Source organism: Sus scrofa, chromosome 13, assembly GCF_054392235.1.
Source record: "Sus scrofa isolate SSC_HxYL_T2T_F1_AM1 chromosome 13, Sscrofa_HxYL_maternal_Yorkshire_Landrace_v2.0, whole genome shotgun sequence".
NCBI lineage: Eukaryota > Metazoa > Chordata > Mammalia > Artiodactyla > Suidae > Sus > Sus scrofa.
In genome coordinates this window covers 70,438,903-70,459,544 of record NC_139395.1, presented here as the reverse complement: position 1 = coordinate 70,459,544, position 20,642 = coordinate 70,438,903, and the positions used below count along the sequence as shown (strand labels likewise).

The 20,642-nt window shown below is 37.6% G+C and overlaps 1 protein-coding gene and 1 non-coding gene across 36 annotated transcripts in view; one reads left to right on the top strand and one right to left on the bottom strand.

The window, feature by feature from the left end:
• Positions 1-20,642, top strand: part of CNTN3 (contactin 3) — a 370,445-nt gene that overhangs the window by 347,085 nt on the left and 2,718 nt on the right. For all 35 annotated transcript variants that reach the window (XM_021069237.2, XM_084989060.1, XM_021069229.2 and 32 more), the window contains 3 exons: positions 3,578-3,764; positions 17,471-17,583; positions 18,709-18,877. In XM_021069237.2, coding sequence (XP_020924896.2) covers positions 3,578-3,764; positions 17,471-17,583; positions 18,709-18,877 — 469 coding nt within the window. The remainder of the gene's footprint in view (positions 1-3,577; positions 3,765-17,470; positions 17,584-18,708; positions 18,878-20,642) is intronic.
• On the bottom strand, positions 3,999-4,105 carry LOC146397397 (U6 spliceosomal RNA). The gene has a single exon (XR_014825447.1). It is a non-coding gene; the product is annotated as a U6 spliceosomal RNA (small nuclear RNA).

The following is a 20,642-nucleotide window of genomic DNA, read 5'->3' as shown; positions in this document are numbered from 1 at the left end:
AGCCTGGACATGTTTCCATTCTTTATCTCTGCACTGTGGTTGTACCTATAAAATCCAAATTAGTGTGGAGTAATATTCTTTTCTTTCATGTGTAGAACTTTTACCATTTAGACCCAGAACACAACTGAGAGGGGGAAAAAAAAAAATGTGTCTTTTCATTCTTGGCTTTTCCCTCTTTTCCTTAAAAAAAAATAAATCTATTCTCATAAAAATATTTTTGAGTGAAATGTTAGAGTAGAACTGATATATTACTTAATAAAAATTGGAAATATTTATGTCACTACTTTGTTTCTTCATGTTTTAGTTATATGCATATTTATTCAAATTTTTAAGTAAAGCTGTTTAAGAAGATTCTATAATCAATTCAAATCAATATCATGCTCAATTTTGGCACAAATTTTATCTATGATTAAATATGTCTAATAACTGTCAGCAACTGACAACAACTAAAAAGAAATCTGTCACTCTGATACATGAAGGATGGTTAAGGAACTTCAAAAACAAACTGCTATCAAGAACCTTCAAGCACCTTCTATGAATTGATTTATAAAAGATAATCCATATGCCAGTTGACAGTTATTTTTATTTTTTCTTTAAATCATCTCCTGAGGAATGATTTCTTAGGTAACATATGGTCAGGAAATTTGAATACAAGAACAACAGTGCGTGGATTAGAACCTAATTGAGAGACCCACATGTATCCCAGGATGATCCCAGTTGAGTTGCTATTCCTTGCTTCTGCCGTTCCATTTGTTGAGTGACAATTATTACAGCTATAATTTTGGAATCTTTTTCTCAATCTATGATATATCCCAGGCCACAAGTTTCTAGGCTGTCTGTAACATTTTATTATAATTATTGATTATGTGCCATTCTGAGTTAATAACTAGACAGTGTTTTCAAGGGCACAGAGAGTGTCTTATCATCGTGGATTCATCTAAACCTAGCAATATTCCAATGTTTAAAATTGATGAATCTAGAATTTATAAGAGTTTTCAGTATCCATTAATAATTTGCTTGCCTGTGGATTTATACAGGATAGTTTGCTATGTTATCTTTAATTAATGAATGACATCTATGGGTTTTCTTTTTTTTTTTTTTTGTCTTTTTGCCATTTCTTGGGCTGCTCCCGTGGCATATGGAGGTTCGCAGGCTAGGGGTCAAATCGGAGCTGTAGCTGCTGGCCTACACCAGGGCCACAGCAACACAGGATCCAAGCCGTGTCTGCGACCTACACCACAGCTCACGGCAACGCCGGATCGTTAACCCACTGAGCAAGGCCAGGGATCCAATCCGCAACCTCATGGTTTCTAGTCGGATTCATTAACCACAGAGCCACAACGGGAACTCCTCTATGGGTTTTCTTTGATAGTGGTAAATGGGATCTGACATATTTGTGGATTTTTTTGGCTAAAATATTATCATCAATTTTTAGTATATTTGATGCTTTAAAGGTGTAGGACCTACATATTCAATTTAGTCCTCATCATTTTGGTTTATATCCTCCTTTCAGGGTTCTTATGTAAACTAATAACCCTTCCAAGGAAAATGCATATATATGCATGCATGAACCCAGTATTTTGCATGAATTTAAGGAAGCCTATTTATAAATATAAATATATATGTATATACATGCATACATAATACATACACATATATTCACATAGGGAAAATATTGATCTCGTGTAATATGAGTATGCTACTTTGGGATCATTATTGGAAAATATGCGATTTTATATTTTGCAACTAATTTTTTTTAAATAATTTTATACCTGCTCATTTAAAAAAAAAAGACAACAGTAACTTCCAGTGTATTTTTCTCAGAGAACTGAAACAGATTTACCGTATGCAGCCCATGAGCTCATTTTGTTGGCCCACACAATGTCTTTAAAAAATGGAGCCAGCTCTAAATTTGGGGCATTTCACATTAAAATTAAAGTTTCTACTTTCTCCTAAACAAAGACCTTTAGACATTGGGCCCACCTTCCCCCTATCAACCATAGCTGAAGAGGGGCTGTTACTATGATGGACCTTGGCTGTCAACGTTGCCACAATCCCCACAAGTCTCTATTACCTTCATGACTCTCATGGTTATTATAGAAGTATTTTCCTGATTTCATGTTTTGCCATCGAAGTAGAAAAATGGAAGTCAAATCAAAAGGGCACATAGTTGCAAGAAAAATAGAAGAATGCATGCAAGTGGAAAATATGAACTGTCTGATTTACATATTTGTGTTAAATATCCAGCCCCTGCTTTACTTATTTATTTATTGTCTTTTTAGGGCCACACTCACAGCGTATGGAGATTCCCAGGCTAAGGGTCGAATTGGAGCTGTAGCTGCCAACCTGCAGCACAGCCATAGCAACGCGGGATCCAAGCCGCATCTTCGACCTACACCACAGCTCACGGAAACGCTGGATCCTTAACCCACTGAGCCAGGCCATAGGTTGAACCTTCATCCTCATGGATACTGGTCAGACTTGTTAACTGCTGAGGCACAACGGGAACTCAGAGCTCCTGCTTTAGATGGTCACATGGTGATATCTGGTCTCAACACAAAGAATGTTTGAACTTTTCATGAGCCATTTGTTTTGTTATTATGCTGGTGGTGGTTATTTTATTTCTGTTTTTACTCTCTGAAGGTTCTAAACTTCCTAGCAGAGCATAGCAGAATCTGATAACATGAGATTGTTCATTGAGGAACATGTCTTATTACTGTTTTTTTCTACCCTTATTTCTTTATTTTATTAAATTCTCATAACTTATTTTTATATTCTTATACTGTAAATGTATACATCTTTATAAGAAACACATTAGGCTCATTATGCTAATTATCATTTAGCACAATTCAGACAAATGAGATTCAAATAAAACATTTCAGAAGTTCCCATGGGTTAAGATCTGGCATTGCTGCAGCTCAGGCACAGGCTGCACATTTGATCCACAGACCAAGGACTTGCACATGTCTCTGGTGCAGCCAAAAAAAAAAAAAAATTTCCAACATTCCAACATATCCAGATATTTACCTTTATTACCTAACTTCCTGTTCTCTGCAGCTGCTCTGCGTACCCAGGGGTTCTTGGTGACATTTGGCCGTCACTGTAGGACAATCCATTGACCAGCTGGCTTTTCAGTGGTCTTGGCTCTGAGAGGTCACTTTCTTCACAGAAGGAAGCTTCTCCATCCATCAGTGCCAGCCTTCTAGATTGAGCTTGGGCCTGGTTGATTAGAGTCTGAGAAGGGGGAACAGCTTACTGTGTTAGATACACAGATTTCTCCTTTATTTTCCCATTTATGAGACTGAGGTCTAGTAGCATGTAGCAATTATTCTTGGAATTTATCTGTTTTTTTTGCATACTCTCTTATGACCTCTCTCCTAGAATCCCTTTTCGTTCACCTCTGTTGCACAGAGCCTATAATGCAGCACCTAACACATAGTAGGGTTAATAATAAGAGCTTGTCGAATAAATGATAAGATCAGTAATTTACAGTGTCAATTTAAATGAAGATCCCTTAATGTAAAAGATGCTGTTTTGTCAATCCTTTGTATTGTTTATAATGTTTTTGGTCTGCCAGCTTCGGTACTGGAATAATGGAGGAGAAGAGGAATCATCAAGCAAACTGAAAGTGGCAGGAAATGTGACATCAGCCAGACTCCGTGGTTTGAAAAGCAACTTGGCCTATTACACTGCTGTCCGGGCTTTCAACAGTGCTGGTACTGGTCCCTTTAGTGCCACGGTGAATGCAACCACCAAGAAAACCCGTATGTATACTCTGATTGGTTGAATGGCAAAAAATACTTTACATTTAAAATGGTAGCCTTCTTTATAATTTCATCTATTTTTTTCTTTTTTCCTTGTTTTAATTAAAGTATAATTGATTCACAATGTTGTACCAATTTTTGCTATACAGCAAAAGGACTCAGTCATATACATATACACATTATTTTTTTTTTAATATTTCTGTCCATCCTGTTCTATCCCAGGAGACCAGACACAAAAATATGGAACAGTTAAAGAATTTGCATGTCATCCTTGCATAGGGGCCATGCTAATCTGCTCTGTATAGGTCCAATTTTACCATATATGCTGCTGAAGTGAGTGCCATCTTTACCATTTTATTTTTATTTATTTATTTTTCTTTTTAGGGCCACACCCTTGGCATATGGAAGTTCCCAGGCTAGGGGTTGAATTGGAGCTGTACCTGCCGTCCTACACCACAGCCACAGCCATACGTGATCTAAGCCTTGTCTGCAACCTATGTACCATAGCTCACTGCAACGGCAAATTCCCCAACCTTTTGAGCAAGGCAGGGGCCAAACCCGTATCTTCATGAGTTCAGATTCATTTCCGCTGTACCACAATGGGAACTCCATGAGTGCCTTCTTTATCACTTTGAAAGGACATCCCAAGTCACTGAATGATGTCAATTCAGCTCCAAACACTTGTTAGCTCAGAGCCCCACATGTGTGCCTTCCTGACATCCCTAAACTGTTCGGTAGAAACCCCTTGTGAAAATGACTATGCACCTCTTGAAAAATCTTAGTATGAGGTGTTTAGTCAAGTCTATCCACTTTTTTAAAATGCAGTCAACGTAATTGGTTTATTTCATGTATTTTTAGTTCCTCAAATCTTGAGAATTTTTGATAAGCATGAGTAAGTTCAAGTTCAAACAATCAAGTGATTTTTTTTTTTACTTCTTTTCTTTCCTACTTACTCAAAAGAGGGTAATATACAATAAAAGCTTATCATCCAAAATGGTTGGTCCACTCAAATATATGGATACTTTAAAAAATCTGACAGAGATATCAATCATTGTTGCCTTCAAAACTTAGTCTTTATATTCACAGGTAAATTCACAAGCTCCATTTATGAGCTGTACATTAACCTGGCTTTAAATTAGGCTAAAAGAAAATTAATGACTTGCAGTCTTGTAGTCTTTCACATATATTTCCACGAAACTGATAGCAGCGGTATATATTTAGTCATTGTATTATACTGCTAATTTCTCACATGCAACCATTTGAATTGCCGTTGTCATCGTTGTCATAACTAATAGCAACTGAGAACTTTCTCTGTCCACATGCTTTGCATATATTCTCACATTTAAACTTAATAACTTGTTTATGAGGTAGGTACCATTTTTATTTCTTTTTTAAAGGTGAGGAATGGGGGTGGGCATAAAGGGATTAACATTAACTTTGGAGTTCCCATTGTGGCTCAGCAGGTAATGAAACCTCTGACTGGCATCCATGAGGATACGGGTTCAATCCCTTGCCTCACTCAGAACGTTAAGGATCTGGCGTTGCCCCGTGAGCTGTGCTGTAGGTCGCAGACATGACTTGGATCTGGGATTGCTGTGGCTGTGGTGTAGGCCATAGCTGCCACTCTGATTTGACCCCTGGCCTGGGGACTTCCACATGCCATAGGAGCAGCCCTAAAAAAAAAAAAAAAAAAAAAAAAAAATTTAAAATTAACGTAATGATACATCACCTTGACTTGCAAAAAACAAATTTTCTTCATTTTCAGAATTAACTACATAAAAGTGTTTTCTTAACTGGCTGTTTATGGGAATGAGACATTTATTTGCTTAATTGCCAATTTTATTAATGAATTTCTACTTCCATGTTTAATCCCCTAATTTTCATGAGAACATATTGTCTAGTTAAAATTTCTAAAAACAACAATAATATCAAATCTAATATCATTAACTAAAGTTGTGGGTAAGTTAAAATATATATAGAATATAATTATATTACTTTGGGTTTTAATTAACCAGTGTTAATTTGATCAGGAAAGTCCATATGTTAATTTTTGTATCATCTATAGAAAAGAGAGTTTGATTATCAGCTTGCTGGTATAAGGTGGCAAAGCAAAAGTTTAGCAACAAACCATTTCAATCCCTTTAGGTAGCATACATTTACAAGCAGCCAACTCATGTGGTAATTAAATATCATCTTTAATTATTAGGGGAAGCCTGACGCAGCCTCCTATTTATAACACATAGTTAGAATTAGACAAAGGAGCATGTAGGTTTGGCAATAAACTGAAAATATTCTGCATATAGAATTTCTCATTCAATATGTTTGATATTCCCAGTAACATTTCTGAATTAGAAGTATTTTAATATACATAATTATTTATATATTCAAATCACACCATAAATCATAAATTCTGATTGCAAAAATACATGCAGACAAGTTTATTTGGATCTTTCCTCTGACTTCATAATTGATGTGATTACTCACTAGGAGATTGATTGTAAAAGACAGTGTGATATCATCATGGAAGGAGTGAACTTAGTGAATTGGTTAGACAGAGGAGAAGATTGATTTTAAATCGATAGGATTATCGTGGTAATGTATTGTGAGTGAAATAAAATTTTAAAAAGAAGCAAAAGCCCTTCATAATTTAGAGACAGAATATAAATACCCAATCGAAAGTAGAAATTTGCAGGTTACAATAATGATGATGATTATGATTTCAGTGGTTAACACTTATGGAGCAATTTCCAGTCACTGTTCTAAGTATGTTTCATGTATTGATTCTTAAGTCTCACAGCAGCACCATGACTTGGAAGCTATTAGTGTTCCAACTTTAGAGATGAGGATGCTGAGGCATATAAAGGTTATAGAACTTTCCTGAGATCGTAGAATAAATAGCAGGAGAGCTGTACAAATCTAGTCTTAACCACTATGCTAGCCTTTCTTTCAACCATGTAATTAGAATATTCATGTCTTATTTAACACCAGTATTTGTTGGGATTTTGCTCTGTGCTTAGGAACCAGGTAAGGTGATCTAAGATGGGCAGGACTTCTGAGCTCATGAATAAAATCCCCCTGAAAATGATACATTCCTCTTGCCACAATTTAACTGGAGTCTGCATGTGAGGCTATGGGTGTTATTAAAAAAAAAAGCTTTCCTGCATTGAGTGGGCAATTGCTAGAGATAATTAAAATCCCTGATATTCCTCAGGTGGTTTATAAAGAATGCTGTGAATTTTAAAATTTTATTTAAAAAATTTGTCAAATGTACCAAAGTACAAGTAAGACAGTCTTTTAAAACTACTTCTGATATTGTTACTGGTCACTCTTAATAGTCATCCTCACCTTTGACATGGCATTAACTTCAAATCCTGGTTGCAAATTTTGATAAGGCTTTTACAATTATTGCTGTGAAAAGAATTGTTGTCTGTTGTCATGCCTCGAGGATCAAGAACCAAAGTAACATCTTTGAGCCCTTGCTCGCTATTTGTCTTCCCCTCTGGATTGTAAACTTTGGGGGAGAAAGAGGCCTATCTCTTGTTCACCCAGCCCCAGTGCTAAAGCAAGGCACTGGGAGCCACTTATTAAATCTTGAGTGGGCAGCTAAATGGATGAATGAAATCTAAAGAAGCCAGCCTGAAGTACTGTTGCTAATCAGATGTACTTCTCTTGACTGAACTTGGTGAATTCAAAACACTTACTGTAGGCCTTCACTATCTTGCTTAAAATGTGCAAGTTTCATGTACTTGTAATCATGGAATTCTGTAAGGAAGGCTTTACATCCATACAGATCTTGGGTGATTATTTTACATTAATATAAATATTACAAGGACTCTCAAGTTAAGTACTGTGGCTTCCATTAAACACTTAATTTTTGATATCCAAATACTTGTATTTTCTAAAAGCATTTATAAGTTAAACAGTAATTAACCTCTTTAAATAATCTAAGATGAATTTTGTTACTTGCAAACCAAAGAGAACTAATGCTTAAGAATATCTTTTATCTAAAGGCACTGATGAGGAAAAATTGCAGATGGCCTGTAGATGATGAAACGTGATGGATTCTAAAAGGATACAGTGAGAAGTTTATGTTCAGAGAGTGCAAGAAAGAATGTGGAGGGCAAATATTATGCTTTGTATAACTGAAAAGTCAAGTGGTAATTCTCCCTTTCAGCACAGTTACATTAAGCACTCAATACCTCAGGAATCCTCTAAAATCTCAAATTAACTATTTCTAAAACTAAGTTCTTGGAGTTCCTGTCCTGGCTCAGTGGTTAGCGAATCCAACTAGGAACCATGAGGTTGTGGGTTCGATCCCTGACCTTGCTCAGTGGATTAAGGATCCGGCATTGCTGTGAGCTGTGGTGTAGGTTGCAGACACGGCTCAGATCCCTCATTGCTGTGGCTCTGGCGTAGGCCAGCAGCTATAGCTCTGATTAGACCCCTAGGCCTGGGAACCTCCATGTGCTGCAGGAGTGGCCCAAGAAATGGAAAAAGACAATAAATAAATAAATAAATAAAACTAAGTTCTTGATTGCCTCCTCCACCCCATAGAAAACCTGTCCCTTCTGCAATATTCCCCATCTTGGAAAATTAAATTCCATTATTTCAGTCGTTTGGGGCCAAAACTTTTGGGGTCACCCTCAACTCTTCTGTTTCTCCTACACCCTACACCTAATCCAGGAGGATATGACTTCTGCAAGAGTCTACCACTTCTTAAGGCGAGCACTGCAGGTGCTCTGGTACACCCAGGTACAACCCTCTGATGGATCAGGGCCTTTGCCCTGTACCATTCATCCCATCTATCTGCCTTTGCCTCCCCTAAGCGACAGTGGTATGGATGATGTCACTTCTCCGCTCAGGACCTTCCAGTCACTTCCAGCCCACTCCAGATAAATGCTAAGTCCTGAAAATGCCTGACATGGCGCATCCAATCCATTTTCCACATCCTGCTTTGATTCATTTTCTACCGTTTTCCACCTAGCTCATTCCACTTTCCTTTTAGGGCCTTTGCACTTGCTGTTCCCTCTGTCCAGAAGGCTCTTCCTCCAGATGTCTATGTGGCACACTCCCACATGCTCAAATAAAACCTCAGTGCCAGCTGGCCGCCATATTTAAGAGTACAACACCTCATCTCCGGGCACCCCCTGTCCCCTTTGCACAAAGAGCCACCACTCATGCTATAGCAAGGTCTTATTTATTTGATTGTTTTCTCACCAGCCTGCCTTGACTGGAGTGCAGACTCCTTCAGGGCAGAGATTCTGCCTCTTTTGATCACTACTCTATTCCCAGAGCTCTATCTCCAGTGTCTAAGTCATCATAATTAGTGCCCTATAAGTGATTTCTTCTGGGCTCTGTTCCATGGTGGCATGTTTCTCACCAGGTCCCCTCTTCAGAGAAACAGTATTCCCACACAGCGCCTCAGAGCCTATTTTTGTCAACTAAACATGCTGGAAAAATTGGGCATCTCCTCCCTGATTCCTCTACTCAGAGTTCTTGGCTTTTCTGGAACCAGTCGTGGTGACCAGTAGGTGGAAAATCTTGATTGGCTTGGCCTGAATCACATGACTAGACTCTTACCTAGAACAAGGGATTCTGTTACCTGTATGCCTTCGCCAGTGATTCTAAGTGTTTCTATTGAGAAAACAGTAACATTAAATGACAAAAATCAGTTTTTCACTGGAGTGTTTGCTTTCCCCAATGGAATGCTCATCCTTGGAAGTTGAACCAAAATTAATTGCCTGAATTTAAGGACACCAATTTAGTGTGTCCTAAGGAAATGTGAACAAGACAAGCACTGAAAGAATAGGAATCATAATATTTCAGAGGTTTTCGATAAAATGAGTATTCCTGCCTCAAACACATAATTTGGAAGTTCTAGAGTGTTCACATATGCAATTTAATTTTATAATCATCTACTCTAAGATTCATGATACGTATCAATGTAAGATTTCCCAAATTTTACATCTTCTCAATTTTTGCTTTTTCTGTGGGCCTTCTCTATATTATACAAAAAATGATTGACAATGACATCAATAATAAATACAATGAAAAATAAACCATTTTCTGTTTTATATTGTTTATTATTTTTTTTTTAAATGGCTGCACTCACACCATATGGAAATTCCTGGCCAGGGCTTGAATCTGAGCCACAATTGTGACCTCTGCCACAGCTGCAGCAACACCAGATCCTTTAAACCGCTACATAAGGCCAGGGATCAAACCTGCCCCTTTGCAGTGACCCAAGCCACTGCAGTCAGATTCTTAACCCACTGTGCCACAGTGGGTATTCCCATTCTCTGTTTTTAAATACTAGCAACATAGTCTTGCCCGTTCAAACGTCTGAACCTGCTCCCTCTATGTGTGCTTTTTTTTTTTTTTTTTTTTTTTGTCGTTTTGTCGTTTGTCCCATGGCATGTGGAGGTTCCCAGACTAAGGGTCTAATCAGAGCTGTAGCTGCTGGCCTATGCCAGAGCCACAGGAACACCAGATCTGACCCGCATCTGCAGCCTACACCATAGCTCACGGCAACACCAGATCCTTAACTCACTGAGCGAGGCCAGGAATCGAACCCGTAACTTTGTGGTTCCTAGTCGGATTCATTTCTCCTGCTCCAGAGGAACCTCTGCTCCCTCTACGTGATGTTAGCATTGAAGTAGTATTAAAGACATAGTAGCTCCCAAATCCAGCTTTCCTTTCAAATTAATGGGAAGACTAAAAGTGCTTCCTCCCTAGGTTACTGCATGTTATTTGTTGACTATTCTGTGTATCACATACCACATATGGATGTCACCTGCTCCTGTTAGTGTATGATAGGCTACAAATCACACATTCAACACTAGAGTACTCTGTTTATTAGTAATGTGCATCCCTTAGATTTCGGGTATTCTTTGTTCTGCCTGTGGGCTTCAACAAAGTAATTCCTGATTCTGTAAGTGCTGAAGCAAGACAGCAATATTATAATATGAAACTGGACCAGAATATAATCAGGAAGTTTCAGCTAATCTAGAATCAAGTAATTCCTCTGGCCAAATGTATAAATCTTATGAACTTTACTTTGTAGGAGCTTTGGTATTTTTTTGAAAATCTGTCCTCTTGCACATAAGTTGTCTAGAAACTTGTAAATGTTCTGATTATAGTTGACAATTTTTCACATTTGTATTATCTAATGTAGGAGGGATTTGGGCCAAGGAAATTTGCAGTGATTTAAATGAGGAAAGATTTTCTTCCCTGATATCTTAGATTATACCCCAAGTAAAGTTTTTTCTGAGTTTCAGATGAATTAAAGGTAGATGATTTTGTTGTACATTTAAAAATTGAGCCAGTGTCCTATGATAAGTTATTTACAATAATTTCAGTGATTCTAAGACAAGTATATCATTATTTGGGAGAAAGTGGTTTTTGGTGACTTGCTTTCTGCAGTGTCACATGTTTAAGCACTTTAACTACAAAAGGCTAATATTTAACTCAAGCGAAGTCCAAGTGGAAAGTATACATACCTTCAAGCTACCACTTATCGTGTAAGGCATCTCATTACCCTCCAGTAGTCAAGAAATCTAGTGAGTTTTGTGTAATTACTCAGAGCAAGCATATGTTCTTAAAATTCTGTATTTTGGAAGTAAAGGCTAGCTTCACTAACAAAGATATCACCACTGAAAATTCTGGACAGTAAATTTCTTTTAATAATGTCTACTTTTTATATATAAAGAAAAAAATATTTATTGTTGAGAATTTGGGTAAAAAAAAATAGAAGAAAATAAAAAGTACCCATAATCCTGTCATTCAGAAATGACATCATTCAAATTGTTGGTCCTTCTTTCCAGATTCATGTTCTCTAAAATATATCTCATGGGAAGTGGAGGTTATGCCATATAATGAGTTACCTAACATCAAAATTCCCCCAGGTCATCAATAACTTTCTTAAATATGTTAGTGTATGTGTAACATTCCACTGTGATGCACCAAATTTAGCCATTTTCCTATTGATAGACATATCTTATATTCCTGGCTCAATCTAATCCAAAGGCTTTATAGCATTGTTATAAACAGAATATGATTAATACTTTATCTATTATGAGAAAGTAGCCCATTTTTTTCTATAAAAGTGAAAGCAACACAATTTCTTAAATAGGAAAAATTTTAAAACTTAAAAACACAATGAATAGCAAAAAAAAGTAATCAATTCACCAAAAAAATGCATACCTGAAAATGTTTTGCGATGAGCTAATCAATGTTAATGATTGTTATTAGTAGAGTGATACTCTGTTCTTGATCACTTAGTTTAAGATGAATTATTTGTCATAAATATACCCATAGTTCTAAGTTAATTTTAATGATGACTGTATATTTTGGAGTGTTTACAGACATCTGTGGGCAACTCTGACATATGAGTTATTGACATTTGTGTAATGCCCTTTGTGTTGAGTCATTATTTAGAACCTAGTTTTAATGATCTATGTGTTTTATGTAAATTAGATCACAGCTGATATGGAAATATTAGCCTCATCTGAAAGAATTGTCTGTGAATTAAGAATTGGATGTGATATTTTGTCTTTTCCTGACATGCATATGTGTAAATATTTACAATAAAAAATGTTACTCACCTAGAAACACAAATTTTTTAAAAAAGAAAAAAAATGTTATCTACCTGAAATCATCCTAGTATATAATCTTTGGGAACCACTAATGTGGGCCAAAAAGCATCTTTTTCTCTGTGCTCACTGCATTCTGGAGAATCCCTCAAACATATGAAATTCTTACTAAGTATGCAGTGACTTTAAAGAAAATTCAAGAGAGAGACATTGTTCCCCAAGGTCTGTGTCATTTGCCTGGTCTGCCAAGCTGGAAATAGCCTTCCTTGTCATTACCACCAACCATAGGACCTCAGTCATCATGACCTTTTAATCTTTACTCAGATTGCAAGTCTGTTCCATCCCTCCTCTGACTCCACTGCCATCACTTGCACATGGAACTTTGTTATCTTTTACACAAAGGACTACCATGCACTCCTTATAGGAGGATTCTCCTCCCTCCATCCCCACAAAGATCTATGAAAGCATAGACCTGATGGCTTCACAGAGCTGACCTTTCTTCAGGGACCTGCCAGTTGCCTACCAAAATCATTCCTTTTCTATTTCCTTTGGGCATCTAGACCTTTAACATATGGCTCCTTCCTACTTTTCTGGCTGCCTTTGCTCTGATCCCTTCCCTACCTGTAAGCAGTCAGATGTCTGAGCTCCCCACTGCACCACATTAGTTCCTACCTCTGTGCCTTGGTGTGTGTCATCCCTCTGGCAAGATACCCCTCTTCTCATACCTCTACTTTGAAGGGTGAAACTTACATTCATCTTTCCAAATCCACTCATCAAGATGTCACCTACTTATTTGTTCCTTTAACACTTAAATCATAGCTATTTATTGAAGAAACCATTCAAGTATTTAATTAATATGCTGCTTGTTTTTCTCTTTTTCTTTTTCCGTTCTTTCTTTGTATAATGTTCCTTATCATCTTACCCTTAATATAATCAGTCATATTCAAGCTCTAAAGCTGATGGTCAGTGTTAATGTTCTGGTTTTGTCTTTGTGGAATTTATAGCATCTCTTGGGATATGTCTTGGAGGACTTGAAAAACCAAGGATCTAAGAAATGCATTCTCGGAGTTCCCGTCGTGGCGCAGTGGTTAACGAATCCGACTGAGAACCATGAGGTTGCGGGTTTGGTCCCTGCCCTTGCTCAGTGGGTTAACGATCCGGTGTTGCCCTGAGCTGTGGTGTAGGTTGCAGACGCGGCTCGGATCCCTCCTTGCTGTGGCTCTGGCGTAGGTCGGCGGCTGCAGCTCCGATTGGACCCCTAGCCTGGGAACCTCCATATGCCGCAGAAGCCACCCAAAGAAATAGCAAAAAGACAAAAAAAAAAAAAAAATGCATTCCCAGTTCTGATTTGCCGCATTTGAGAAATGTGACCAGCCAGATGTTCTCCTGCTGACACCATGGTGAACTGTCACTGATAGTTGTTATGAATCTTTTCCCATTCAGCATCTTACTTGGTCGTTGTTTGGGTCATTCCTTAGGGACACAAAGGAAACAGATCATACTTATTTTTTGAGAACACTGCAAAAGTGTTTTCTTAATCCTTGGGCTTCTGGCATTAAAATAGTGGTCAGTTACATAATCTAATTATTATAATTTAAATTACAAAATCTAATTTGATATCTTCATTTAGCTAGGCATTGGGCTAGGGAATGAAAACTAGCTCATGGGCCTATAATTTTAGAGACTGTCCTAGACATTGTCTCTTCAAGAAACTTATGGATTAGTAGGAAAACTGGATGATTATAAACATAAAATCACAATTAAATATAAAATGTACATTTGATGAAGATTATGAAGAAAGGGAACCTGGCATATGAAAAAAGGCTTTAATGTACTTTCATCAGAAAAACATTCCTAAGAAACTGAAAGTTGAGTGTATTTTTAGATGAATATGTTTAATATTCATTTCTTATGTCATTTATAAATTATTTGTCAAGTATTCAAGAGTTAAAGTCACAGGTAGTTAGCACAATGTAATAGGAGAAGCATAGACTTTGGAAAGAACCAGAGCTGGTTTAAATCCACATGATACCACTTACCAGTTGTACATCTTAGCAAGTTCTTTGAATTTAATTTTCAGTTGTGATAAAAATCCATGTGACATAAAATTTCCATCTTACCCATTTTTAAATATGAAGTTCAGTATCATTGAATTTGGTTATTGTGCAGCCAGTCTCCAGAACTCTATTTGCCTTACAAAATGGAACCTCTGTACCCATTAAACATCATCTCCCATTCTCCTTTGCTCCACTCCTGGCAACTACCGTTCTACACTCTTTCTCTATGGATTGACTGCTCTGGCTACCTCATATATGTGGCATCTTATAGAATTTGTCCTTTGTAACTGACTTATTTCACTTTGCATAATTTCCTCAAGACTCATCCAAGTCATACCATGTGTCAAAATTTCCTTCATTTATAAGGCTGAATAGTATTTCGTTGTATGGATAGACCACATCTTGATCACCTCTTCATCTGTTGATGGAGACCTGAATGATGCTGCTATGAACATGAAAGTACAATCTTTTTAAAAAAATTCTCTGGGTACAGATTAGCCATGTAGCAAAATGAGTGTTATTATAATGCAGTATAACAAAGATCAAGTAAATAATATTATATAAAACTCATTCTACTCCTCGAATATTATAGATTTTAATAAGCATTAGTTGCTTACAATAGTAGGATTTTTTTTTCTTTTTTTTTTTTAAATGGTTCTTAGGCCAGGGAATGAATCTGAGCCACAGTCACAACCTAATGCCACAGCTGCAGCAATGCTGGATTCTTTAACCTACTACTCCAGGCCAGCGATCAAACACCCACCTCCACAGCACCCCAAACCGCTGCATTAGAATTCTTCATCTGCTATGCCATAGCAAGAACTCCAGTAATAGGGTTTTTAAATTGTATAAGGAAAGTTTATCTGAACTAGGGTTTTCCAGATGTTAGTCTTACCAGCAGTAAGAGATGATTTTAGAATAGTCCACAAAGATTTTAAAACATTTAATAATGCTTCATTTATTATAGCGAGTACCATAGGAATATAACTAGCATACCAAGCTCATGGTTGTGTGAATATTACTATTTAGCATAAGCCTACGTTCCATGTTTATATATGTATTTTTTGGAATTAAGTCCATTTTTTAAAAAACAGCAAAAATGGGAGTTCCTGTCATGGCTCAGTGGTTAAAGACTCCGACTAAGAACCATGAGGTTGCGGGTTCGATCCCTGGCCTTGCTCAGTGGGTTAAGGATGCGGTGTTGCAGTGAGCTCTGGTGTAGGTCGCAGACGTGGCTGGGATCCCGCGTTGCTGTGGCTCTGGCATAGGCCGGCGGCTACAGCTCAGATTAGACCCCTAGCCTGGGAACCTCCATATGCCATGGGAAGTGGCCCTAGAAAAGGCAAAAAAAAAAGACAAAACAAAACAAAAATGGCAAAAATGATGCAAAATAGGATGTGATTGCTTCATGCTTGCAGACGCAATGTGTAAAATGAGTAGTCCAACCCAGAACAAAGCTTTTATTTTTCCCTCCTTTCCCTTTTCCCTTTTTTTTTTTTTTTTTTTTTTTTTGCTTTTTGTCCACTCAAAAAAGCATTCAATTCAGGCTGAACTTGTTCAACCCATCTATTTGGGGATTCATACAAAATAAACCCCAGTGCAAACCTGCAGTTACTTATTCTACAAGACGAGGGTTGGACTGAATGATTCAATTGAAATCACTCAAGTTTTCTATAATTCACAAGCAAACATCTTTTGGCAGGACAGACCATGCTGAGGTATCTTATCTGCACTGTATCCAATGGAACATGTCCTTTTGCGATGCTGCCAGGCCACAGGAAATCATAGACTTTGGGGAAAATGTCCTAACAATTGTGCATTCATAGCATTTGGATTGAGCCACCAGTCATTAGTATTTCAATCCTAAGCAACTGCCATTGTGTACTTTTTGTTATCAGAGCATTGCAGTTTAAATGCTCTGAGCTGACCTAAACTCATTGTTAATACCAGATTTCCAAGGCAATGTAGAATCGTGTTAAAGAGCAGACAATAAGCAAAAGAATCTGCAGGGAATACATTCTTGTTTGGTGTCATTAGTCACATAAATGTATCAGAGAGCTCTTTCCCATCTGTACTCCAGCCATCTCTCCCTCAAGACATCAGTCAATGATGTTTAGAAATTTCTCAGCATAACCAATCTTTTATATCATTCTCCCATTACAAATTCGGTTAACCAAGTCACATTCTGTGGCTAGATCCACAAGTATGACATATTTCAGCATGGTTTTGCACCATTGTGATGCTGTTGACAAATGAATGATACTGTGATTGTGGTTTTGTGATTGACAACAAACTGAATTTTTGACATCCTGTGTTGCTCTTGACAAACGGTATGGAATCCCCTTCCCCCAACATTAACAGAGTGTTCACGAGAGGGAACTAAATTATGAATCCAAGTTTTTAAACCTCAGAGAGTTTCATTAATTATCTAATGGAATTCTCATTAACGTTTTAGTGCCTTGCCTTATTTTTCTCAAAAATTGATTTAAACTTGGAAAACGAAGACTGAAATATGGACATGCTCTGCAGTTTTTCATGTGTGTCGCTATTACTTCATGGGAATAAATCTAAGTAATCCTTATTTTTGATTGCCTCCCATTTTGCTCATCTCATCATACATGGCCGGCTTAAAAATCATCCACACTTCATTTCCTGCAACTTTAATCTGCTCCGTTGGCAATTTCTCTCAGCCTCTGTTATGTGTCAAACAGGGCACACTGCCTGTCTTTCCTAGCCCATCAGCAAGTATCCCTCTAGTGGTGGAGAAAGTCTTCATCTCCACTTTCAACCTGTTTTCCAGGAGACCTTTGTAACAACTGAGAAACGCCCTAAGGTAGATGATGCCTATGATCAAATGAACTGTCTCACGTTGTAATAGAAAAGCCTTTTTAAAAGGGAATTTAGATATGTTATTTTTTTCTCATTCTCACTGTACACCATGTTTTAGGAAAGAGATTCTTCTGAATTTCTGCTGCTTCCTCAATCCTCATTTATCTGTTCTATGTAAAATATCACCCCACATTAAAATCTATTTTTATTTCTCATTTTGCATTTCAAGCTCCCAGTCAGCCACCAGGAAATGTTGTCTGGAATGCTACAGACACAAAAGTGTTACTTAACTGGGAGCAAGTGAGAGCCATGGAGAATGAATCAGAAGTAACAGGATATAAAGTAAGTTGTATCAACTGCAGTGCTTTTCCCACTTCTGGCAGTGTTTTTCAAGGGAAGCTAGATGTGAACAATTTTTCTAAATGTTGATGGTGTGATTTCTATAAACTCCTTTTGACATAGAAATATCAGGCTGTTTATAGAAACTTACTTTTTGTGAAAATGTCTGATTTCTTTTTTTTTTCCAATGTATTTTTAAGGCCTCACCCATGGTGTATGGAAGTTCCCACCTGCCAGCCTGCATCACAGCCACAGCAAAGCCAAATCCAAGCCGTATCTGTGACCGCACGGCAACTCCGGATCCTTAACCCACTGAGAGAGGCTAGAGATCAAACCCGCATCCTCGTGGTTACTAGTTGGGTTCGTTACCACTGAGCCACAATGAGAACTCCATGATTTTTTAAGTATGTTTAGGTGAAATTCTGATCACGTTGGGATTCTAGACCCAAATGTTTGTAGATTTTTTTTCTTTTTTTTTTTTTTTTTTTTCGCTGTTTAGGGCCACACCCATGGCATATGGAGATTCCTGGTCTAAGGGTCCAGTCGGACCTGTAGCTCCCAGCCTACGCCACAGGTGCAGCAACATCAGATTCGAACCGTGTCTGCAGCCTACACCACAGCTCATGGCAATGCTGGATTCTTTACCCACTGAGCGAGGCCAGGGATCGAACCTGAAACCTCATGGTTCCTAGTTGGATTCGTTTCTGCTGTGCCACGATGGGAACTCCATTGTAGATTGTTCACTGTGTTATTTTCCCATTTCTGATGCTCACCCATGTACTACTTAAAAACAGCTAATAGTAGTGGCTCTGATTCCGTGGTCTGGTGTTCAAAATCAATACAGTACGACCTTGCCCCATTTCTGTAGCCTTACAAATACCCAGCCAGCCGAACTCTTCATGGAAGAAATTCACTCTTCCCCACCTCCTCGATTTTGAGAACCTGATGATTACACTATTCACTGATCGCTAGTTCAAGAGCTATGTCAGAGCTATGAAGGCAGCCTAAACTCCAGTAGGTATAGAAAAACAAACAATCTAAATCAAGTAACATCAGAGTAATAAATTTGATGAAAAAAATCAAAGCAGGCAATATAAAAAAAATAACATCTTTGTTCATGGATTTTAGGTTTTCTATAGGACTAGCAGTCAAAATAACGTGCAAGTGCTGAACACAAACAAAACTTCAGCTGAACTTTTGCTGCCCATTAAAGAGGACTACATTATTGAAGTTAAGGCCACAACGGATGGTGGGGATGGAACCAGTAGCGAACAGATCAGGATTCCAAGAATAACCAGTAAGTTGGTCAAAATCAATATCTTAATTCCCAGCATCAATGTTATGAGCCTCCAAGAGGGAGCCATTCACTGCCCTCCCTCTCCACTCTTTGCCCCACTGTATCTTTCATCTGAATCCTGAGAAGCTTTTAGAATTTGGGGATGAGGGCAGAAGAAATTCCTCACAAGATGTGCAAAATAAAGAGAATGATAAGAGCATAATGACAGAAAAGACGTTGAGAAATAATTAGCAGACTTTATTCATTTTATTTTTTCCCCTCATTCTGAGCTGCACATAAATATGCCTTTGGATTGCCGTAAAAACAGAATTCCTTACACATTCCTGAAAGGTACTGTTGGACCCACCAACTACTTTTAAGATCTTTAATATTCCAGTTGTTTGCCTTCTAGAAATCATAGGTGAATCTTACCAAGTCTTTACCAAGGAGAAAATTTAGTATTGTTAAGGTCATAACCTACTTGGCCAAACCAAAGGACACTTAAAAAAAAAAAAAAACCTTAGTTTTTGATTTCAAAGGAGGTTTATATTTTCTTTTCCTTTCAAAATCCAAATGAAGCTTCTTTTGATATAGAAATTACACTTTTAGAATTAAGGGAAACAGATTTTCGTACTTTTTTTAAAGAAGGATATTTATTTTGTTATTTTATTTTTAAAATCATTTTGGCCGCACTTGTGGCATGTGCAAGTTCCCAGGCCAGGGATCAAATCTGCACCACAGCAGTGACCTGAGCCACAGCAGTGACAATGCCAGATCTTTAACTCACTCCACCACCAGGGAACCCCACTTTCATACCTATTTTAACAGTGACAGTGGTAGAAGAATTTTATATTTTCTTTTAAATATGAAGTCTGGAGTTTTGGGACCTCAATGTAAGTACCGTGGAAACCATCTTCCCTTCATACTCTGGTATCTGGTTCTTAGTAACCTAAATTACTTTGTTCTATGTCCTATCATTGAGTTTGACCTAATCTATAATCTTTTTTTTTTTTAAGTTTTATGAGGTAAAGTTGATTCACAAGGTTGTGATCATTTCTGCTGTACAACAAAGTGATATAGTTATACGTATACACATTCATTCTCTTTCAGATTCTTATTCCACATAAATGATCACAGAATATTTGGTAGAGTTCCCTGTTGTATACAGCAAGTCCCTGTTAGCCAATCACTCCACATACCTCAGTGTGCATATACCAGTCCCAAAGCCCCAGTCCATCCCTCCCTAACCTATAATCTTGGATGTTCAAGATTAACACCTTTATCCGTAATCTTGGAAAACAAAATGAGGGATGTCATTAGTAAACAAAGAGAAAGGGAGATGTGGAAACTTGAAAGAATTTTTTCTTTTTTTGGAATTATAGACTGCAACATCTACCCAAACAAACAAGTAAGTAGGTGGATAAAATGGGAAATATTTATCTCAGAACCCACTTCTACAACATAAAAATCTGTGAAAACCGTTTCAGACTATGGACAGTTTTAAAAACTGTGCATTTCAATAAAGCAAAACCAGGGATTCATTTAAACGTTATTATTATTATTTAGGTTTTTTAATTAAGATGTTCCATCTTGTTCCTAGGATAGCTCAAGGTACTGAGCTAACATTACAATATGGCCAAAGTGGAACTGTTAAAAGAAATAGGTTCTATGCTTTTACAGGAACAGACAGGATTTTAGCATTTGAGGGCTGCTGAGTCATGAATAGCCTTTTCCTCTGACATCTGCTGTTTTGCGGAGCTTGCATAGATTGGTGCAGACAAGGCCA